The sequence below is a fragment of the Pristiophorus japonicus genome, chromosome 5 (genome assembly GCF_044704955.1).
Source record: "Pristiophorus japonicus isolate sPriJap1 chromosome 5, sPriJap1.hap1, whole genome shotgun sequence".
NCBI classification, from domain to species: domain Eukaryota; kingdom Metazoa; phylum Chordata; class Chondrichthyes; family Pristiophoridae; genus Pristiophorus; species Pristiophorus japonicus.
This window is the reverse complement of record NC_091981.1, coordinates 249130169-249155206: the sequence shown is the minus strand read 5'-3', so window position 1 is coordinate 249155206 and position 25038 is coordinate 249130169. Positions and strand designations below refer to the sequence as shown.

Below are 25038 nucleotides of genomic sequence, written 5' to 3'. Positions count from 1 at the left end.
AATGAGTTCCAGACCCCCACCACCCTCTGAGTGAAAACAAATTCTCCTCACATCCCCTCTAAACCTCCTACCAATAACTTTAAATCTATGCCCCCTCGCTATTGACCCCTCTGCTAAGGGAAATTGGCCTTCCGTTCCCCTCATAATTTTATACACCTCAATTAGGTCTCCCCTCAGCCTCCTCTGTTCCAAAGAAAACAACTCCAGCCTATCCAAACTTTCCTCATAGCTAAAATTCTCCAGTCCAGGCAACATCCTCATAAATCTCCTCTGTACTCTCTCTAGTGCAATCACATCTTTCTTGTAATGTGGTGACCAGAATTGAAGCAGTACTCTAGCTGTTGCCTAACTAATGTTTTAGATAATATATAGTTCAAGCATAACCTCCGTGCTCTTGCATTCTATGCCTCGGCTAATAAAGGCAAGTATCCTCATCATTGTTTACTACATTTGAGTTTTATGCAAACTTTAAAATTATGCCCTGTACACCCAAGTCCAAGTCATTAATATACCTGTATATCAAAAAGAGTAGTGGTCCTAACGCCGACCCCTGGGGAACACTACTGTATACTTCCCTCCAATTTGGAAAAACAGCTTTTCTCCACTACTCTGCTTTCTATCACACAGTCAATTTTGTATCCATGCTGCCACTGTCCCTTTAATTCCATGGACTTGGATTTTTCGAACAATTCAACATGTAGGCTAGAGCAGGTAGGATATTAGTGAACCAGCTGGGTTTTTACAACAGTCTGGCAGCTTTCCTAGTGATACGATTTATTTAATTCAGTTTCACAATTGGCCATGGTGAGATTTGAACTTGCATGCTCTGGGTTGTTTGTCCAGTACCCATACCTACTGGTTAACATACCTGTGGACCAAATCCATAACGGGGCTTAAACCCAGAAAATTCTGTCTCTGGTGCAAGTAAAACAACTGAGCCAGGCTGATTCTTGTTCTGCAAGTGTGGCTGGATTGCCAGCAATAGCTTGGAATGTATTACTGTCCATGATGTCGGTTCAGCATTCTGCTGCATGAATAGCTCCAGTGACTCTTGGAACCTGCAGGCCAATCAATCAATCAATCATAGGCAGTCCCTCGAATCAAGGAAGACTTGCTTCCGCTCCTAAAATGAGTCCTTAGGTGGCTGAACAGTCCAATACGAGAACCACAGTCTCTGTCACAGGTAGGACAGATAGTTGTTAAGGAAAAGGGTGGGTGGGACTGGTTTGCCGCATGCTCTTTCTGCTGCCTGCACTTGATTTCTGCATTGTGGAAATGTATTTTTATCTAAGCTGATACCATACGGTATTTGTGTGACCTTTGCAATATATATATAACAAAATGGAGTCCTGGTCCTTCCAGAACTTTCTGCATAAAAACAGTCAGCTTGCATAAACAGCTAAACCTGGTTTGAGATGGCTGATGGCCATCAGACAGCTAGGAGACAAGTCATGCTGAGACAAGTACCCCCCCCCATGGTGCTCTCCTATTGTCTACACGACACAAGTTCCATGCCACCCCACCCTTTTCGAAGTACTCAAACCACCAGCCATTATCTCTTGTAGCGACCTCATCCATTTGATGCAAACAGATAACTGACCAGGAAACTGAACAATCCTGACGCAATGCAAGACAGGTGATAGCTCATTACCACACTTTCATGGAGTAATGGCCGGCTGGCCAACTAATAACCCTGACAAAAGGAAATATCTGCAAACCATGTCAGGACAAGGATGTAGTAATTAACTCTCTATCTGTATTCACTGACTGCGAGACAGGGCCAATACACAGGGAGAGGCCATAACTTGGGTTTTACTGTATAAATATCTTGTGAAACTGTACCATTGCGGAGGTGTTCACTTAGCCATTGACTGAGTGTGACCTGCCGTTTGCTAGCAAGTAAATTAAAGAAACTTCTGCCGGAGCTGAAAGTGTCGGAGTCATTCTTTTCGGAGGTCGAGATTTCGACAGTTACTACTTGGAGGTTCCACCGAGATTGCATACTCTCTGTCCTGTGAGTAAAACGGATACAGGCATAGTGCCTCTCCAGTGAAAGGCTTCAGTGGCCAAAACAAGGTGAGCCTTTTGCTCACAAGAGGTTTCTTCACTGTTGAATCGCATATGTAATCTGTTGTCCACAGGGGAGGTACTGCAATCTACAAGACTCGACATTTAAAAGCTAAAGTTATGTTTTTATAACCACTTCTTTCTCAGCTCGCAAGCAGAAGAGAACAGGTTCTGAAAAAAAATCTCGGAACAGCCCGGGGAAGGTTTCAGTAGGTAAGGTAGAAACAGCGCTAGTCGATCGAAAAAGGTTCCTGAAGGTTCTTATGTGATAAGATTAGAGAAAAAAAGCGCTAATCGATCGAAGGTTCTTGTGTGATAAGAGTTTTATTGTTTTTAATTAGGAAAAGGTTCTTATGTGATAAGAGTAGGGAAAAAAAAAGAGAAGCGCAATCGATCAAAGGTTCTTATGTGATAAGAGTTAGGGTATGGAACCATAAGTTTTATCATTTTTATAAGTTTTATTAGGATAAGTTAAGGACTCGGTCTGTAGTGGCGTACAACGCAGACTAAGAATTGATTATTTGTTTAGATAGAGTGTAAGGTTATGATTTGTGTACTCGCGTGAATATTGTTTGTCCTAGTTGTCCTTGTTATACTGTTGTGTGCAATACCTTTGTGCGACATTGCCATTAGAGAAACGGGAAGAGTCACTAGGGAAAATTGTGATTCGGGGAAAAAAAAACAAGGATTGATTAAGAAAAGAAACAGTAACTGATCAACTACGGTTGGTTCGTGCCAACATATATCACACACCCAGACTGAGCCCGAATTAAGAGCCTTTTCAGGCCACGTAACGGCCAGGAGAAGTGGCCATAGAGAACTCAGTTGGCCGAAAGGATTGTGAGATCAGAAACTGTGGAAAATCTTAATCATCCAGAATGGGGGCTGGAGCAAGTAAACCACCATCAAAAGGGACCCCAGCCCATTTTATGCTCCAGAATTGTGGTCAGTCTTCAATTGACCACCTAAGAGAATGGGTAAAATGGACTAAGGGTGAAAACAGGCCATTTCCACCCGATGGTTCATTCAATTTAGAGAGAATAACCTGTCTAGAAGAATGCCTTATAAACAGAGACCCAGGTAGAAGAGGGGGGAAAAAAGTGAATTGGTCGGCGTTTGGAGATTGGAAAAGGGAAGCTGAGGAACGACACGAGAAGAGCCTAAGAGTTAGCAAGCAGTGTACTAGAGGGAGAAAGGAGGATGAACGGGTAGAGCAGGTGAATCGCCCTCGACATAGCAAACATCCATCTGTTATGGTTGCTAAAGAGACAAAGGCACACTCATCAAGTGCCCCTAAGGGTTGGGAAAAAGATGAGGTTGAGGAATGGGACGGTGATTGGACTCCCTACAGCCATTGACCACCACCGTATATTCCACCCCCGGGGGGTGCTCCAGGCCAACAAGGAGGAGACGATCCTCGGGCCGGAGCACAGGGAAATGGGGTAACACCCGCTCCCAACAATGCAGGTGCGGCTGCAGGAAAAATAGATCAGTCACAAGGGAATCAATACCATGACGGCCCTGCAGGTGGCACACGAAGTCTTACCCGTGGACAAGGGCCCAGTGCCCTGGAGCCATCATCATCTGCATACCCAGTAAGACTTCTTCCCAGTCCACTCTCTGGGGGGGCTCCGGTCCCTATTTATCGACCATGGTCACCAAGTGAGTTAAGAATAATTGTGGAAGGATTGGCAGACCCTAAAACCAATATTGAAAAGGCCATAGACCAGTTAAAAGTGATCATCTTGTGCCACGAACCCAGTATATTAGATGGTCAAATCTTACTGAAAGCATGGTTAAAGGACACGAAATTTGCCGAACTTGAGATAAAATTAAAAGATTTTAAAACCCATCAAGAGTCTCCGGATGCAGATCCCAGCACAAAGCCAGGAGAGGGGTTCTGGGAAAGATGTTGGGAAGCCTTGCATTCGGTGTTCCCAAGGAAAACGAATTGGTCCAAAATTATGGAAACTACACAAAGAAAGGAGGAGGATGTTGAGGATTATGTAGAAAGAGTGCGAGAGATCATGAACCAATGTTCAGGCATGAAAATAGAGGAGGTAGAAGCTCCTATGATCAGCGTCGTGGTAAACGGGCTACGACCCGAACTCAGAGATCCCTTTAAACTGGTTTGTCTCGGATGGCGACAGGAATCGCTATCCAAGGTTTATCTATGTTAAATGACATACAAGAGCGAAATAGAGAATCTAAAAGCAAGGTCACCGTGTTTGTGGAACAAGCAGCTCCAACAACACTCACCACGGTGACACCGTCCTACGCTCCTCCCCCCCCCCCCCCCCCCAGAGGAAGAGGGTGAGGCAGAGGAGGAAATTTCAGGGGAAGATGGAGAGAAGGTGCAGGGCGGGAACAATATGATACCTGTTACAATTGTGGTCAGATTGGACACGGCTAGAAATTGCCGGGCAAAACAGCAACAACCAAATTATGATTGGACTCAACAGGCAGGTAATAGATCACCCCCTCCCCCTCCAGGACCCAACCCGTATGCAACCCAAGTCCAGGTACATGCTAGACCTCAGACTAATTTCTCTGTTCAAGATCCATTTGGATCACAGAATCAAAAGCAATTCGGCCAACAACCAAATTGCCCGTATAATGATCAATGACGCCCAATCCCAGACCCGAGTGCTGCGAACAAACAGCTACCCGTCGTTTTGTGACTTATGGATTTTAAAAAAAAAGGAGAAGCTTTATTGAATGGAGAGAGACTTTTGTGAATGTCTTGTCTTTGAATGAGAGTGTGTGAATGTCTTGTCTTTGAATGAGAGTGCTTCTGTGTTTTTTCTTGTGTCTGGAAACCTGTTTGGAAAGGTTGTGGAGCTGCCTGTTTGTTTTAGCTTCACTCACTTTTTCAAACAAAGTGAAGTTTTTTGTCCTGTATGTGGGAAGTTTAAGACATTTTAAGTTAGAAGCGCAGGTGTGGATTTATTCAGATGAGAAGTTACGGAGCCAGGAAATGCACAAAGGATAGGTTTGTTGAGACATGATCCCGGTGGTTAAAAGTTGTAATGCCTTGGGAAGTTGTAGTGCCTTTTTTTAAAAAAAAAAAGCCTTTGTGGGTCTCTCGAGGTGCAGGCTGGAGGAGTACACTCTCATTGTCCTTGGTGTAAAATCTTGACGCGAAAGCTTCTAGCTCAGTAAGAGGATTTGTTTTTTTTGATAGAGTGGCAGTGCAATAGTTGAATTGGGATTTTGAGATATTTCAGGTGATCTCCTTGATCAACATTTTGGGTGTATTAGAAAAATCTTGGGTTTGGAAGCCTTTTAATAAAATTAGAAAACAAGTACTTTACATTCTGTGATCTGTGAATCACTATAAGCATAAATGAGAAGTCCGTGTAACACACCGATTCTTCCGGTTCAGAAGCCCAATAGTGACAAATGGAAGTTTGTCCAAGACCTACGAGCTGTGAATGAATCTACTATATTCTCACAATACTTAAAGGAGGATTTGGAATGAAGTATCCCGGAATGCTTTCCAGAGTCTTAAGCAGTCCCTCACTTCAGCACAAGCCTTGGGATTACAAGATTACACTAAGCTATTCAACTTATTTGTGCATCACAAAATCGGGTTTTGCACAATCTGTTTTGACTCAGTTACATGGGGACAGGCAGCGACCGGTAGCGTATTTCAGTACCCAACTAGACCCAGTGGCACGCGGACTACCAGGATGTCTTCCTTCGCTGGCAGCAGCTTATTATGCTATGCAACAGGCTCAGACAATAACTCTAAATAATCAGACCATTTTGTACATCCCACACTCTGTCGAGATTTTACTTACTAAATGTGCCACCCAACACCTAACCTCCGCAAGAACCACTAAATATGAAGTTGAACTGTTATCAAATCCGAACCTTATAATTGCTCAGACCCGCCACCTACTATTAATGACGTGCTGACTTTTCAGACACAGGCCAGTACGGAGGAGGTGGTGACCTGGATGAAGGATCAATGTTATAAAAATCCAGAAGGAATATGGGTTCACCACGACAGCTGTGTGGTGGCACCCAGATCCTTACTTCCATGGATTGCCCGATGTGTTCATACATTCACACATGCAGGCAAAGGGGGATTGGAAGATTATATTTTGGCAACTTGGTATGCACCAGGTATTTCTGCAATTGCAAAACAAATCCGTGAAAATTGTGTTACCTGTCAGACAATGAATCTGGGTAAGACGGAAAAAGTAGAATCTGCCTCCCACCCAAATCCAGTCGGGCCTTTTGTACATTTACAAATGGATTTTATTGAATTACCTATGTGTATGGGATTCAAGTATGTATTAGGTATTGTAGATGTGTTCTCTAGATGGATTGAAGCCTTTCCATGTAAAAAGGCTGATGCCACTACTGTTGCTAAATGTTTGTTAAAGGAACTCGTACCGCGCTTCGGAATCCCTGCTAAGCTTTCTAGTGATAACGGGTCACATTTCACAGGAACTGTTATAAGAGAAATGTGTAAAGCTTTGCAGATTAATCAACGTTTTCATTGCAGTTATCATCCACAATCAGCTGGACTTGTTGAAAGATATAATGGAATGCTTAAAAATAAGCTGGCAAAACTATGCAATGACACTGGACTGAAATGGACAGAACTGCTGCCCTTAGCTTTGATGGTAATGCGATCTGCAACCAACAGAACAACAGGCCTGTCACCGCATGAGATAGTTATGGGACGTCCCCAACGACTACCTTTTACAGCACCATTTACTGCAAAACAAATGGACATCCACAAAATGGAGGAAAATATGTTGAACTATTGTATTGCACTAACCAAATGTATTTCCAGCTTTCATTCACGGGTAAAGGAAGCTCAAGTCAAGCCAGCGGAAGGGAAGTGTCATAACCTGGAGCCAGGGGAATTCGTTTACATCAAGATTTTTAAAAGAAAAAGCAGTCTACAGCCAAGATTCGAAGGACCATACCAGGTCTTGCTGGCGACCAATACTGCAATCAAGGTAAAGGAAAGACCAACATGGATCCACGCATCCCATTGCAAACGGGCACCCGACCAGGAGGAAGGGAAGAAGGAACCAGAGGAACAGAAAAAGGAAGACTGAATAAGGAACTGTATGGACTATGGGGACTGATAGTGCTGGGCTTGACAGGGTTTTACTTTGCATTATTGATTACACCAGGGGTACAGACCCGCCACCGAAGGGAACTGCAAGTAAACGTATTTATGGCACTGAGTCATAGGTATGTTCAAGAAAGAAACTTGTCGAGTTGTTGGATATGTTCCCATGTACCTGTCCACTCCGAAGGGGGTATTCCCCTGAGATCTGTCCCCTTTAACGAATCAGAAATGGTAGAATGGTTGACAGTGCAAAATAGGACAAACCTAACTAAGGGACCAGAAACGAAGGAACAAACAGAAGAGAGGTCGGCAGGGTATAAACTTACAGCCTTCCAGGGATGGTACCAGCCCAATTATGATAATAACCATCAGCCTCCCTTCCTAAGCATTACTCCCAGAATAGGAAATCCTGAAGGTATATGCCTAGTGAGTAATGAGACTAAAGGACCAGAAATGGGACGCAGCAAGTGTTCCCAAATGACTAAATGGCAAGCCACAGCTAATCCCACTGATGGGAGAAAGATAGCAACCGTTGGCTGGACAACGGTCCATAACAAAGCCCCAGGTGAAGGGTGGGAGAAACTATGTTACCTACTGAGACCACGGCTAGAGTTATGGAGAGCAACAACTGCTGAAGGCTCTTGTGTGGAAATGGAAATGGAGAGACTGTACAAGATCAGAATGGATTAAGTTGTCCTTGTGAAGGACAAAATGGGCGAATGTGGAAATGTATTTTTATCTAAGCTGATACCATACGGTATTTGTGTGCCCTTTGCAATATATATATAACAAAATGGAGTCCTGGTCCTTCCAGAACTTTCTGCATAAAAACAGTCAGCTTGCATAAACAGCTAAACCTGGTTTTAGATGGCTGATGGCCATCAGACAGCTAGGAGACAAGTCATGCTGAGACAAGTACCCCCCCCATGGTGCTCTCCTATTGTCTATACGACACAAGTTCCATGCCACCCCACCCTTTTCGAAGTACTCAAACCACCAGCCATTATCTCTTGTAGAGACCTCATCCATTTGATGCAAACAGATAACTGACTAGGAAACTGAACAATCCTGACACAATGCAAGACAGGTAATAGCTCATTACCACACTCTCATGGAGTAATGGCCGGCTGGCCAACTAATAACCCTGACAAAAGGAAATATCTGCAAACCATGTCAGGACAAGGATGTAGTAATTAACTCTATCTGTATTCACTGACTGCGAGACAGGGCCAATACACAGGGAGAGGCCATAACTTGGGTTTTACTGTATAAATATCTCGTGAAACTGTACCATTGCGGAGGTGTTCACTTAGCCATTGACTGAGTGTGACCTGCCCCTTGCTAGCAAATAAATTAAAGAAACTTCTGCCGGAGCTGAAAGTGTCGGAGTCATTCTTTTCGGAGGTCGAGATTTCGACAGCATACCCTTGGCGATGAGACTCGAGGTGCTCCGCGCCCTCCCGGATGCACTTCCTCCACTTAGGGCGGTCTTTGGCCAGGGACTCCCAGGTGTCAGTGGGGATGTTGCACTTTATCAGGGAGGCTTTGAGGGTGTCCGTGTAACGTTTCCTCTGCCCACCTTTGGCTCCAATGAATGATGTGATCAATAGGATGTCAGTTCTTGTATCTAGAATGCTTCCAGGATGTTTTTCTGCTTGTATTGGTAATGACCTGTTCTTGCTCAATGCATTCTTTATAAGTAGGAGGCCATTAATATTAACATTTAAAACACTTATGGGGTGGTGGCTGCCCTGCCAGCCCATTCATTGAAGTCTTGCATGATTTATTTGTCTGCTGATGGCAGTGTTGCAATCATTACGAAACTACTCTTTCAACTCATCTTTGAATATCATTAGTGCAGTAGCACTGATGGTAGTGGCACCTTTTGTTTTGGTGCAGGATATGATGTAGGCAGCAGAGTTCTGTATGAACTGAAGTTTATGGAAAGTGAGAGGCTGGACAGCAGATCTTTGGATTAGTCAAGTCTGGAAATGACTGGTTTGGATCTGTTTCGGCAGCAGATAGATTGAAGCATGTGCAGAGATGGGCAGTGTTAGAGCTGGGCGTTGCGTGGTCAGGGAGAGGGATAGAGTTGGTGGCAAGGGTATGAAGTTTGTAGCGGGAGCCGAAGATGATGGCGGCTTTGGTCTTCCCAATGTTTAACTGCAAGAGATTGCAACTCTTGGCTGGATGTCAGACAAGCAATCTAACAACAGAGGCATGTCATCTGTGTATATATGGAGCCTGAACATATGTCTTTCTGATGTCGCCAAAGAGCCGCATGTTGATGAGGAAGAGATGGGGGACAGGGATAGCTGCTTGGGAAGTCTCCAGAGGTAACAGTGTGGGGGTGGGAAGAGAAGCAATTGCTTGAGATCTTCTGGCTCCGGTTGGATAGATGAGAAAGGAACCAAGCAAGGGCAGTTGCACTGAGCTGGATAATTGAGGATGGTGTCAAAGGTTGAGAATGATGAGGATGGATAGTGCACCATGGTCACCGAGGATGTAATTCATGACATTGATTATGGCTGTTTCAGTACTGTGGCAGGGCCGGAAACCTGTTTGGAGAGATTCAGGCATGGAATTGTGGGAAAGATTTGCACAGATTTGGGAGAGACAGCACATTTAAGGAATTTTAAAGAGGCAATGGAGGTTGGAAATGGGGCTGTAATTTGCAAGGACAGGAGGGGAAGTTTTTTGATGGGGGTGATGGCAGTTTTCAAAGGAACGGGGATAATACCTGAGGAAAGGGAACAATTTATAATGTCACCTAGCATGGAAACGAGGAAATGAGGTTGGGTGGTTAGCAGTTTACTGGGATTGGAGTTGAGAGCAGGCGATGTTATGGATGATGAGCTTGGAGAGGGCACAAGGGGAGATGGGAAAGAAACTAGAGAAAGACGTGGTATCGGAGCTGGGGCAGGGGGGAATCTTGAGAGGTTTGACTTGGTGGGCAAGGTATTGTCAGGGATGCAACAGAGGCAGCTGAACAGATTATCTCAATCCTGGTGACAAAGTCCATAAGCTCCTCACACCTGGTGGAGGTGAAGGTGCAGGGTAGAAGGGTTTTAAGGAGACTATGGTAGTCGACAAAAAGAGCTGGGAGTTATCTTCTCTTCTTTCCTGGATGGTCCTGGAGTAGTAAGTGGTTTTGTCAAAGGAGGGCCAGGTCGGAGTGCTTGATGTAGTTCAGCCAGTTTAGGAGAATGAATGGTCAAATCAGGTGTGTGCCAGATGCACTCAAGTCTGCGCTCTTGGTCTTGATGGTGTGAAGATTGGAGCCAGAGCAGGTGGGGCATAGCAGAGGTTTTACGAGAGATAAGAACATCAATGGTGGAGCTAAAGGATTAATGAGCAGACCAATAGTATCGTGGAAAATGGAGGGCCAAAGGCTACAGAGTTTGAAAGTTCAATAATAAGTGACTAAGAAGAGAATTTTTTTTAGCAACGAACACAAATGGAAGTGGGCTTGAATCATAGAATCTTACAGCACGGAAGGAGGCCATTTTGGCCCATCGTGTCTGTGCCGGTCGAAAAAGAGCTATCCAGCCTAATCCCACTTTTCAGCTCTTGGTCGTAGCTCTGTAGGTTACGGCACTTTAAGTGCACATCCAAGTATTTTTTGAATATGGTGAGGGTTTCTGCCTCTCTCATTCTTTCAGGCTCAAGACCCCCACCACCCTCTGGGTGAATACATTTCCCCTCATATCTTCTCTAAACCTACCCCTCATTTACTTTAAATCTATGCTCCCTGGTTGTTAACCCCTCCGCCAATGGAATCAGGTCCTTCCTATCCACTCTATCCAGGCCCCTCATAATTGTATACACCTCAGTGAGGTCTCCCCTCAGCCAAGGAAAACAGACCCAGCATCTCCAATCTTTCCTCATAGCCAAAATTCTCAGTCCAGGCAACATTCTTGTAAATCTCCTCTGCACCCTTTTCCATTGCAGTTCCATCTTTCCTGTAATGTGGTGACCAGAACTGCACACAGTACTCCAGCTGTGGCCTAGCCAGTTTTTTTATACAGTTCAAGCATAATGTTCTTGCTCTTGTATTCTATGCCTCGACTAATAAAGGCAAGTATTCCATATGCCTTCTTAACCACCTTACCTACCTGGCCTGCTACCTTTAGGAATCTGTGGACATGCACTCCAAGGTTCCTTTGTTCCTCTACACTTTTTAGTTTCGCACCATTTAATGTGTATTCCCTTTTCCTTGTTAGACCCCCCCCCCCCAAATGCATTACCTCACACTTATCCAGATTGAATTCCATTTACTACTGTTCTAACCACCTGACCAGTACATTGATATCTTCCTACAGTCCGCAGCTTGCTTCTTCATTATCAACCACGCAACCTATTTTAGTGTCAACTGCAAACTTCTTAATCATATCCCCAACATTCAAGTCCAAGTCGTTGATATATACCACAAAAAAGCAAGGGACCCAGCACTGAGCCCTGCGGAACCCCACTGGATACAGCCTTCCAGTCACAAAAACACCCATCAACCATTATCCTTTGCTCCTGCCTCTGAGCCAACATTGGCTCAAACTTGCCACTTTACCCTGAATCCCATGGGCTTTTACTTTCATGACCAATCTGCCATGTGGGACCTTATCAAAAGCTTTGCTAAAATCCATATGCACTGCCCTCATTGACCCTCCTGGTTACCTCAAAAAATTCAATCAAGTTAGTCAGGCACGACCTTCCCTTAACAAATCCACGTTGACTGTCTTTGATTAATCCATGCTTTTCCAAATGAAGATTTACCCTGTCCCTCAGGATTTTTTCCAATAATTTTCCCACCACTGAGGTTAGGTTAACTAGCCTGTAATTACTCGGTCTATCTCTCTCTCCCTTTTTAAACAAAGGTACAACATTAGCAGTCCTCCAGTTCTCTGGCACCACATCTGTAGCCACAGAGGACTGGAAAATGATGGTCAGAGCATCTGTTATTTCCTCCTTTGCTTCTCTTAGCCTGGAATGCATTTCATACAGGCCTGGGGATTTATCCACTTTTAAAGCTGCTAAGCCCCTTAATACTTCCTCCCTCTCTGTTTATCTTGTCTAATATGTCGTACTCCTCCTCCCCCATTTGTGAAAACAGATGCAAAGTATCCATTAAGAATCCTACCCACATCTTCCGCCTCCACACACACATTTCCTTTATGGTCTCTAATAGGCCACACTCTTTAATTATCCTCTTGCTCTTAATGTATTTATGAAACATCTTTGGGTTTTCCCTGATTTTACTTGCCAACATTCTCATGGGCTCTCTTTCTGCTTTCGTATTATCTTTTTTAATTGCATCCCTGCACTTCTCATACTCTACAGTTTCTGCAGTATTGAGTTCTTGGTATCTGTTATAAGCTTCCCTTTTTTTCTTTATCTTGCCCTGTATGTCCCTTGACATCCAGGGAGCTCGAGATTTGTTAGTCCCACCTTTTTTCTTTAAGGGCACATACTTGCTCTGTACCCTCAGGATCTCCTCCTTGAATGCCTCCCACTATTCTGACACTGATTTACCATCAAGTAGCCATTTCTAGTCCACATTGGCCAAATCACATCTCAGCAAAATTGGCTTTACCCCAATTGAGAACTTTTTTGAAGGGAGTGAGTTGAATGTGGGTTGATGGCCCTTTATTTGATACGGTGCAGTCATTATTTGTAGCCGAGAGACTTGGTGAAGGAAATGTTTGATCCTGTCAATAAAATTGCCCAGGACATTTTGGGGTTTTCAGCTAGATTTCCCTATGGTGGTTACAGTTCTGTTACCAGTTTTCTTTTAAGTATAATTCAACAAACTATATTCAGCACTGGCTTAAAAATATCTCCAACTGAAAGATACTAGTTTGTAAAGCATAGTTGCAAATGTGCAATTCCTTACAATAGCCCGATGAGAACAAAATCTGACTTGTGTTAATAATTTGTGCAATTGTGACTGGCCCATTAAAGCCAGTTTGTAGTTATCAATTAGCAGTTGTAGATGAAGTCTGGGTTTATTGTGCTGTGGACAACAATAATATTTAAGATTGTATGCGGGAACAGCTTTATTCTATTGGAAAATTAGCTTGTTCTGGGGGATTGCCACTCCTTTTATTACTGGCTTTTAAACAGAAGAAATGCTATTGGCAGAGCATTGTTAAATTCATATGATGGTCAATATTTAAACATTGTGTAAAAAATTGTTTAAAATTGACAACCATTTAAAAGAGACATGATAGAGAATTGTATGGTGTTCGTAAGTGAGTGGCACACAAGATTTTATAGAATAGTAGTGTTACAGCACAGAAACAGACCATTTGACCCACTCCAGTCTGTGGAAGTGTATTTCTTCACGAGTCACCTAATCTAATCCATACTGCTGTTTGCTCCTTGTACCCTTTTAACGTTCCACTTTTTCAAGCAACTGTTTTAACTGCCTTTTAAAATTTATGAACAACAATCATTTGTGACAAAATTCTACTTTCTAAAATCGTCTGTTTCGAGATTTTTTTCTAGCCTTTTTAATTCTTTCTGTAATTGTCTTAAATCAGACCGCTTGTCCGAAATCCAGTTCTGGATGAGCAGAAATTTTCTCCAATCTAATATTGGGAAGACCGAAGCCATTGTTTTCGGTCCCCGCCACAAAATCGGTTCACTAGCCACTGATTCAATCCCTCTCCAACTTCTGTCTAAGATTGAACCAGACTGTTCACAACCTTGGTGTCATATTTGACCCTGAAATGAGTTTTCGACCACATATCCGTAGCATAACTAAGACCGCCTATTTCCACCTCTGTAACATCGTGTGTCTCCTCCCTTGCCTCAGCTCATCCTGCTGAAGCCCTCATCCATGCCTTTGTTACCTCTAGACTTGACTATTCTAAGGCACTCCTACCTGGCCTCCCACATTATACTCTACATAAACTAGAGGTGATCCAAAACTCAGCTGCCCGTGTCCTAACTCGCACCAAGCCCTGCTCACCCATCATCCCTGTGCTCACTGACCTACATTGGCTTCCGGTTAAGCAACACCTCGATTTCAAAATTCTCATCCTTATTTTCAAATCCCTCCATGGCCTCGCCCCTCCCTATCTCTCTAATCTCCAGCCCCACAATCCCCCGAGATGTCTACCCTCCTCTAATTCTGCCCTCTTGAGCATCCCTGATTATAATTGCTCAACCATTGGTGGCCGTGCCTTCTGTTGTCTAGGCCCCAAGCTCTGGAACTCCCTGCCTAAACATCTCGGTCTCTACCTCTTTTTCCTCCTTCAAGGCGCTCCTTAAAACCAACCTCTTTAACCAAGCTTTTGGTCACCTGCGCTAATTTCTACTTGTGTGGCTCGGTGTCAAATTTTTAAAATCTCAATATTCCTGTGAAGTGCCTTGGGATGTTTCACTACATTAAAGGCGCTATATAAATACAAGTTGTTATTGTAAATTTATGCTATCTGGTTACACAATTATTCTGTTACATAATGTGTGGGAAGAAACTCCACCCTGAAACTGTTTTGGTAGAGGTTTAAGTTTGGTCCCAAGGTACTAAGTGCAAGCTTTGATGTTTTTTGGTTGACATCCAAACTCTTCAACTTTGAGATCTATCTTGGCTCAGGGAGCAGGTAATGGTATCATCCGATATTTGTTCTAATGTTTTGATGATTTGTCATTTTTTTTCATTGTGGAATTCTGCATGTCTCTGTGCAGTAATAAACCTGCTGTCACTTCACTATTTAGTACATGTGCACTCCATTTGTTCTTAGTATGTACCCGCCCACTTCTTCATAGCAACCATTTATTTCATACACACTTATTGACATTTCAGATGGACACCCGCACTCATTTGTCAACCATATAATTATAATTATTATAATAAAAGTAATAGTATTGATTTTTTTAAGATAGAAGTACTGAAAAATAAAATAGATCTGAAAAAAGTTAGAGGCTGAAAAGGATTGCATATCTATGAATTATTATCAGAATCAAGTATATCTGTTTCCTCAGCCCTAGAAGTCTCAGGCAAAGATGCAACATTCTTACAACCTACATACAAGCAGATGTTGGTGCAAGGTAGCTTGAGAGGACAAGAGCACCTTCCTGGTGCACATTATGGGCTGGAATTTAGTACGCATTTCCGCCAGGTTTTCGGCGGTATTCATTTTTGCCAAAAACCACCTGGTGGGAATTTCTTTGAAGTGTTCCAGCGGCAGTTTCGAAATGGCCGCTGGCGTGCACCACCGAAAAAACCGCTACCTCCCCAGTTTGGTCACAGCGGTGACCCATAGGTGAGAAGGAAAAAAACGCCCATGAGAAACCAGCCGGAACTGGGCGGTAGGTATGAAACCCCGCAAAAAAAAAGTAAGTTAAAGTTTTTTAAAAAAAAACTCTTTGCAGTAATTCAGTGGAAAGGGGTCCTGAGAATGTTCTGTTTTTTTTGGTTTTATTGAAAAATATTTTGTGTTTTTCCCCCCTCCCTCGGCCCAACTTGCAGCCTTGATCTAAAATTGACCAGGCTCACGTTTTCTGCTGAGAATCTGCGTACAATGCCGATTTTCTCTTCTCCGTCTCCGCCTCCTCCCCCCCCCCCGGGCAGATTTTTTTTCCATTTTTTGATTAATTTTCCATCGGCCTTAATTTAATAACCTTAGCAGTTTTTTGGGCGGTATACTGACAGTGGTTTTTGATCAATTTCCAGCCCTGGGTCGTCTTGCATGAACAATGTTCAAGCTCCATTACACTTGCTGGTGCTGGAGGAAGTCTGTGCCTCCTCAACAACAACTTCTGTTGCAAGATCTTCTACACAAACAAGATCACGCTCATTACTTTGTGTTGATCTGACAAATTTCAGGAAAGGAAAAGATTTCTGCATTCTACGTTTAAGATTATACGTTTTGTAAGAAGAAACATCGATACCATCTTTCTCAAATACATTTCTTAAACAAACTGTTCAGCTTTGTCATTCAAGAACTTCACAGTTCTTTACAATCCTGCCCTCTATCACTATCACAGAAGTGCCTATAATCCTGTCTGGTAGAGGTTATCTTCTGGAGGGTCTTCCGGCTCTTTTCTGGTCAGAAATATGGTGTAGCTCTGGTAGCAGCCAAGATGATATCTTGCTTCAAGGGCAACATGATCTTGTTCATGGATATGCAACAGGATTGCCTCATCTTCGTGGGTTACTGCTGTGAGGAGCAGTTTACCTGTAGTTTTAGTCTCACATTGTACCAGCGCGCTGCTCCGTCTCTTTCGGTTGTCTTTCTCCACAATATTCTTGTCCTTCTTGCCGAGAAGGCACTGTACTGGAAGAAGAGGGGAAGCCCTCGCAGGTATAACCTTGGGGCCTGTCATCTTTGAGCAAAGCAGTCAGACCTTGATGGTGGCTTCACTCCTCTTTCTGTACTAGTTCTGCAATGGCTGCGAAGGAATGATAAAATAGATATTCTAATCAGCCCCACTGACAATGACCCCTGGGCACAAAACCTGTTTTTTGCTGTGTTTATGCATCTTTAGACCAGAGTGAGAAGTTTAGTGTCAGTCAGTCTGCCCAGAAATAAGTATATGGGGCTGAAGCAGGTCCACGAAACGGAACGTGTCAAACAGCATAACCATTGAACTAAGGAACGAAAGTGGGATATAAACATTTTTAGGCTGATAGTTTCATAGGAAATACTGTAAAAATCATGTGTACTCAGGTTCATAGTTCTGATTTTCCCTTTCTTAACATAAGAAATAGGAGCAGGAGTAGGACATTTGGCCAATCGAGCCTGCTCCGCCATTCAATAAGATCATAGCTGATCTGATCATGGACTCAGCTTCACCTCCCTGCCCGCTCCCCATAACCCTTTACTCCATTATTGCTCAAATATCTGTCTATCTCTGCCTTAAATATATTTAATGACCCAGCCTCCACAGCGCTCTGGGGCAGAGAATTCCATAGATTTACAACTCTCTTGGCTCTGGATTTATCAGTGAAATGCATGTAGCACTGTGGATGATATCCAATCGAATGTGGGATTGTTACGAGCCTTTCTGGTGCAATAACCAGCTCCGGATCTAAAATTTCGATGGCATTCTCTGCAATATTAGCTTCTCTAGTTCCAGTAAATTTCTACTGATGAACACATGAAAAGTTTTATCCAGCTAGTGTCCGAAAAATAAATGATATTGCCTTTGCTCCCTCAACTGTGTATGCACGCACCATTGTTTTTGTGCATGCCCACTGACTCTAATCGATCTAGTACAGAGAACGTGATTGGCTGATTTCGCGGTACTGACAAACAGCAGGTGATTAGTCATTTAAGTATATCGCAATTACGTCATCACTCTGGGTTTTGAGAGATTTCTACCTATTTTCTAATGAAATTTTCTTGCAGAATGCTATTTTTTTGAAGATATGAACATTGATTTTTGTGATAAGTGATCCTTAAACTAATATTGGTGTGAATATGAAGTACTGCCACAGAGGGGACTACGGAAAAGCATTTTTTTGAGACTCTGCCCACGGTCTATGACAGAAACCTGTCTTACGGGCAGTGACTCATTCTCATTTATTAAAGCTTTCTTGCCAGGCTGCATATTTCATTACGTGCCCTACCCAAACTGCGGTGTGGGTGTGGCTGTCAGCATATTGGATAATTGATATGATACTGGGCTAATAATCCAGCCATTGAGTTGTCAAGAAGGTGGCCCATTATCAGGGCAACTAGGTGGGCAATAAATGCTGGCCTTGCTGGTGATGCCCATATCCCAAGAATCAATAACTTTTCCGGCCTCCAGCTCTCCCTTAATCTCCACCTTTACATCAACGCCCCACCCACACATTGTGATCTCCTGTGATCTCACCACCTCCAAGGTCTCAATTACTGTGGCTATCCTTGACCACTTCATCGACTGCCTTTCCATCCTCCTCTCCCTGCCTAACTCCCACCTCCCTCCACCCCTCTAACCCTAGGAAAAATCTGTTCCTGCTCCCTCACCAATTCCCAACTCCCTCATCCTTTGGCCCTCCACCATCATTGTCACTGTTGACTTGCTTAATCTTTGTCGGTGTTAAGTCACTTACCATGACCCAATGTCATTTCCCTGGTCAAACTCTCAGCATTTGTAAGGGAGCAACATCAACTTAGAAGGAGATAACTAGCAGATACTGCTTTGTTCAGTTCTGGAGCCATTATTGTTTGATGTATAATGATTTAGAGGAAGAAATGGGAACAAAACTTGCAGGAAGTGACACAACAGAGGGATCATGGGGATTTAGTGGAAAGCACCCTTAAGTAGTCAGCATAATCTGCATCAGTGGTTCAAAAGGCAAATCGGATCTCAGGGCATGCAGCTTGAAGGATAGAGCACAAGTTGCAGGATAGGATGAACTTGATGGATCTGATAGTATTTGAAAATTTAGAGTTCGGATCTCTGGCCAGAACTAAAGACATAAAGAAAGTTACTCTGTTCAAAAAAAAATGTCTAATGGTCTGTGACGTTCATGTTTCAAAAATTCAGTGATGCTAACAAGTGAATAGTATTGTCCGTAGAAGAGCCGAGGGCCCAGGGGCAGCATGGACCTGCCCACACTGCGATATGTGCGCGCAATTGGTCCGCGCAGCAGAGCAGGTCTCCAGTAGTCCTGGTTAATCCTTACCACTGGATAAAGGCCTAGTTCTTTCAAGCCCGTGTGGTGGCTGATGTGCAACGGTCACCACACGTTTTTAAAAAAAAAAATTCACGCACAGGCATCTTCCACCCTCTCAACTGGAGTTCATGACTGGAACATCGGGTCCTTCATTGAAACATCTGTGAACTCTCGTGAATGCAAGTCATCCTCATTCGAGGGACCGTCTATGATGATGAGTATTGTTCGACTCACTCATACCTGACCGATGCTTTGACTAAATATAATTCAATTTCACCTGAAACAAATCTACTGCATTCTAACTAATTTCTATTCAAATCAACCTAGCCTAAGCTCTGTAGCCTTCTCTACTCCCAGCCTCCACTTCGAATTTGATGAGAAGGCTGCTTCTGTTTTAACCGTACCTAATTTAGAACACCATCCTCTTCAATCGCTGATGAAAATGACGTATTCTGGAAACATGGCTCAGTTTTCTTCGGGACAACAGGTTTTCTTTGTGCAACTCAAAGGTTCATTGTTTATGGTAAGTTTTAAATGCTTTTCAACTTGTTGGTTTGGCCTTTTCCAAGCTATCACCATGAGTTCTTGAGCACATTTTAATTTTACTTTGGAATTTGTAAATTGAAGCCAAAATTGGCTGTATTGGCCAGATAGGCACCATGTATCCAAAATATTTTGGGTTCAGGCCTATTGAATGAGACATTATTCCATATGTATGTATATTTATATTGATTTTAAGATTTATTTGTGACAGACTGCTGGTGCACCAGCAAAACAGACCATAACAGTAAGAGGACATTGCACTATATTCCACTATGGAGTATTCAGGAACAATTCAGTACAGTGAATACAGTGCTACTATCTCTGTCCTGGGAGCTATGCCAGACGAGGTTTTTTTCTCCTGTGGAGGATTTTCCGTAGCTCCCTGTCTTGGTGCCAGCCCTCTCCCTTTATACCATTTCTTATCCCTGTTACATGACCATCAGCATGTTGTCTTACTGGACGCAATTCCACTTTCTTTCCCAGACTTTATGTGCATTTTATTGCATTTGTCTATGCAAATGGAGCTCTTCTGATGAAGTAACACTGGTGCCCTTGCACTTAACCCCAGTAAATGCTAGCTACCTTATCACCCAGCACATTCTTTCCATCTCTGATAACTATTCATCCTTGGGAGTCTGCTGTTGATTTCCAGGGCTTCAGAACCTTCTAGTCCTCCCAATCTCAGCAAGCCACGAGGGCATTTTGTATATCTGATTAACCCTTGATGTAACGTCTCATCCAAAAGATGGACCATCCACCAGTGCTCCCTCAGTACTGCACTGGAGTGTCGGCGTAGATTTTTGTGCTCCAGTCTCTAGACTTCTAGAAAGTATTTGCTTCTGACTATCGCATGAGGATTATGTCTCTCCAAGGTTGAATAGACTTCCAACCCGCGCTGTCTTTCGTTTCAGGTAAAGAATACGCATAGGTAGGCATATCCATCATCATCATCATCATTGTAGGTAGTCCCTCGGAATCGAGGAAGACTTGCTTCCACTCTTAGAATGAGTCCTTAGGTGGCTGAACAGTCCAATACGAGAGCCACAATCCCTGCCACAAGTGGGACAGACAGTCGTTGAGGGTAAAAGAGGGTGGGACAGGTTTGTCGCATGTTCCTTCCGCAGCCTGAGCTTGTCTTCTGCATGCACTCGCCGACGAGTCTCAAGGCGCTTGGCATCCTCCACCTCCACCCAGGCTGTCTTTGGCCAGGGACACCCAGGGAGGCTTTGAGGGTGTCCTTGTAACATTTCCTCTATCCACCTTTGGCTTGTTTACCATGAAGGAGTTCCGAGTAGAGCGCTTGTTTCGGGAGTCTCATGTCTGGCATGCGGACGACGTGGCCTGCCCAGCGGAGCTGATCAAGTGTAGTCAGTGCTTCAATGCTGTGGGTGTTGGCCTGGTCAAGGACACTAATGTTAGTGCGTCTGTTCTGCCAGGGAATTTGTAGGATCATGTGGAGGCATTGTTGGTGATACATCTCCAGCGACTTGAGGTGTCTACTGTACATGGTCCATGCCTCTGAACCATACAGGAGGGCGGGTATTACTACAGCTCTGTAGACTGAGCTTGGTGGCAGATTTGAGGGCCTGGTCTTCGAACACCCTTTTCCTCAGGCAGCCAAAGGCTGCGCTGGGGCACTGGAGGCGGTGTTGAATCTCCATCAATGTCTGCTTTTGTTGATGAGGCTCCCGAGGTATGGGAAATGGTCCACGTTGTCCAGGACTGCACCGTGGATCTTGATGACTGAAGGGCAGTGCTCTGCGGCGAGGTCAAGCTGGTAGAGGACCTTTGTCTTACGGATGTTTAGCGTAAGGCCCATGCTTTCGTACGCCTCAGTAAATACGTCGACAATGTCCTGGAGTTCAGCCTCTGAGTGTGCGCAGACGCAGGCGTCATCCGCGTACTGTAGCTCAACGGCAGAGGTTGGGGTGGTCTTGTACCTGGCCTGGAGACGGCACAGGTTGAACAGGTTCTCACTAGTTCTGTAGTTTAGTTCCATTCCAGCGGGGAGCTTGTTGACTGTGAGGTGGAGCATGGCAGCGAGGAAAATTGAGAAGAGGGTTGGGGCGATAACACAGCCCTGTTTGACCCCGGTCCGGACATGGATTGGGTCTGTAATAGATCCCTTGGTAAGGATTGCAGCCTGCATGTCGTCGTGGAGCTAGGCATAAGAAGACTGCTGTCTGTACAACAGTAACTCATTGTGATCATCAGTTTGAGAGGAAATATGTATTGGGAGAAGAGAAAAGTAGAAAAATCCACATTTAATTTGACTGAGATCTTGTACGGACTTCTTGCACTCCATTCAGCTCATGGAGAAAGCAGAGTTGGGGATTCAGGTTAATGAGAATGGAGTGTTGGTTTGGCTCCAAAACAGTAAATGTCCTGTTCTGAAAATGGAGTTTAAAAAATAATCTGTGGTAATACTGTGACACTCGTGTATATCTGTATGTAGATGCAAAAGAGCAAACCACAACAACCTTGACTCGAACAAGTTTATATATTTCCTTTTAATGCTGAAAAATTCCCACTATGCATTCAATGTAGAATGGATGTCAAGCCTTTGTCGGAGAGTTCAGAGGTGACCAGAGGCTTGGTTGAAGAAATGGGTTTTCAGCAGATTTTAAAGTTGGAAACAGCAGTTGAGACACTGATTTAATAAAGGAGATTGAGAAATGTTAGTGCATTGTAGATTTGTCAGCATCTGAAAAGGGAAAAGTTAAAGGCATCTACCCAAAACCACCTCTGTTGATGGGTGCTGACTGACCTGTGTATTTCAAACATTTTCTGATTTTTGTTTCATTATGTGCAATTTCTATTGTTTAACCTCTACCTGTATCTTGAATATGAATTCTACCAAGCTCCATCTGGGGACAGTGCAGAGATTGTCTAACAGTCCTGTGTTTACTAGGGGTTGGGTTTGGGGCCAATGGCCATACTCCTATTTGTGGTATTTGATGCAAGGCTGTTTGAGATGGTGGTTGCTAAAGTTTATTGCCTGTTATTTTTAATGTACATCATAATTCATCTCTTGTATAAACGATTGAAAGAATCTGTGATTAAAGCTCATCATGTAGAATTAGTGAAAAATGCTTTCTACTGGTTAACTCATCAACGAGGAGGAATGGATTTTAGATTATCAAAGAAAAGGGAAAAGCCAGAAGAAATATTCAAATTTTAGAACGTGAAATCCATTACTTCAGATGCTTATTGAGCAGAGATTATAAACATAACTTAAAAGGAAATTGAATAAATATTTGAGAAATACATGAAATGATAGTGGAATTAGAATAGATGACTCTAGTTGACGACCTAGTAACAGCGCAGCCATAACTGAGCGAAAGATCTCCTTCTGTGCTGAAACCTTTGAATTTACAATTACTCAAAACAGGAGATTTAAAGCTAGACAAAATTGTGCCCTAAATTAAGTCACTTTAAATATTAGGAAAGCTTGGGATCCCTGAAATCTGTCTTATACTATCCATAACCTTAAATGAAGACTGATATTAAATGAGTGGAGTTGGTTTATGTAAATGTGTCTCTTCCCTCCCCCATTTTTGTTTGAGCATTAGGAAATCCAGACAAGAAAGCACATTACACTCCATTTGGCAGATTCCAAAAATGAATGCGCCTCAATCGCCCACTTCAAGTCTAATTCTCCCTTATTTCCACACTGCTATCCCTCTGAGCAGTCCATTCCACATGTTCACCATCCTTTGCATGAAATAGGCAAATCTAAACTCTGTTCCTTCCCTCTTCTAAACTTGAGCCTGTGTCCTCCAGTTCTAGAGTCGTCGTCTTTTGTGTGCTAATAGCATGGCAAATCAAATGTCGATATCTGAATATACATGCCAAAGCTTCTGGTGTAACAGCGTGGATATCTTATAGGCTGCCTGCAAATTTCCTGAGGGCAGTGCTCAATATGTGCTCCAGGGTCTGATTCGGAGCTCCACAATCATATGATGGGGATGTTTTAATCTTCCATCTATGGAGGAGGTGGCAGCATCTACCATGACTGGCTCTAAGACAATTGATGATTGTCCACTGCTTGCCAGGAAGGTTTGATCCTTCAGGTTATACTGTGGGGTCCTCTATAAGGAACCCTTTCCGTATGTCCATTCTAGAGTTTGGGGATATCGTGAACATATTACTGTGCTGCTTTTGGTTTATTATTCAGTTAACTTTTTTGTATGATAAGCTATTATATAATCAGCAGAGGAGGGAGGAGAAGTATTTGGATGGTCCTCTCTTGTAGAGTTTTACCATTCAGGAGCTACATTGATGTGTATATGGCCTTGTTCGGGAAACTTACTTCAGTTTATTTTCTTTCATTGGCAACAGTGTATTCTGTTGGTTGTAACACGGCAAGCACTCTTCTTCGCTATGTGTGTGTCTTCACATATTTTTGTATTAATAGTTGTTTGTAAAAATTTAGACTAATATATTTGTGTGTCTTTCTTTGGAAGACATCAACTTCTATTCTTGAATGGATCTTGTTTTTTGTGTTAATTTCTAGTTTTGACCGTGTTTCAGCAGCACTCTTACTGCTCGAAGTAGACAACTGCAGCCAGTTGTGTTGAATTTCCACCGATACAATTGGGAATACTTTAACTCAAATAAAATGTGTTACTTTGAATACAGTATATTACATATGGGAATAAAATTAAATTATTTCCAAGTTCTGTGCAAAAAGATTTTTATTTACAGTTTTAATTGATTCAATTTTTTTTTTCAGGGCAAGTCTTATGTGTATGACCATGTTTTTGCATCAAATGCAACACAAGAGCAAGTGTACAATGCCTGTGCAAAAAATATTGTCAAAGGTGAGTTGTGTTAATTAAAAGTAGGTGTGTTGAATTTGTTTCTTCATACTTCGGCAATGGAAAATTTAACACAATTTTGAATTGCACAATATATTATAATGCATTAAAACTAACACAGGCTACCTGGCAAAATATACCAATGTGCATACAATTGATGAGTTGTATGATTTCACTAGCCATAAATGTATTTTGCATATGGATACTGAAATCTCGTCTGCATAAAATTATGGTGAAAAGGAGCTCCAACTTTAGTCAGTCTTCAGTCCATAAACACTGACTGGTAACTTGTTCTGGTATTTTGTGAGCCTAAACCAATTTTAATTAACAGGTTAAGTACACATGTAAGGTCATTCGGCCCATCATAGCCTAATCATCCAGAAACTGATTCTCCATTTACAGTATCCTGTTTCTTAAATGGTTTTGTGACTTTTGCTTCCACTAATCCATACAAAGTCCATTGCATGTGTTTGTTACACTTTGTTCAAAGAGCTCTAGATTCCCTCCCTAATCCCCTCCGCCTCTCTGCCCCTCCTTAAAACCTACCTCTTTGACCAAGCTTTTTGCCACCTCCTAATATTTCCTTCTTTGGCTCTGTCAATTTTTGTCTTATTGGGCTCCTGTGCAGCAGCTTGGGATATTTTCCTATATTAAAGATGGAATGTTTTCCTACGTTAAAGGTGCTATATAAATGGAAGTTTTTGTTGTTGAACTTTCTTATAATGGCACAATATTGCCTTTTAATAGTTGGAATCTGCATCCCTCCCCCTAGACTTACTGTCACACTATACTTCGAAGTAGTGTTGCAGATTTACACCTTTTTAATAAACTGTTTAATACCCTGTATGTCAAGTCGCCTCTTTGAACGAGTTTCTTAGTCTTGGTAACAGGAATTGGGTACA

General features: G+C 43.0%; 1 protein-coding gene across 1 annotated transcript in view; it reads left to right on the top strand.

The window, feature by feature from the left end:
- LOC139264664 (kinesin-1 heavy chain) overlaps positions 1-25038 on the top strand; it is a 125970-nt gene that overhangs the window by 18398 nt on the left and 82534 nt on the right. Inside the window, exon 2 of the mRNA XM_070881533.1 lies at positions 24052-24139. Coding sequence (XP_070737634.1) covers positions 24052-24139 — 88 coding nt within the window. The remainder of the gene's footprint in view (positions 1-24051; positions 24140-25038) is intronic.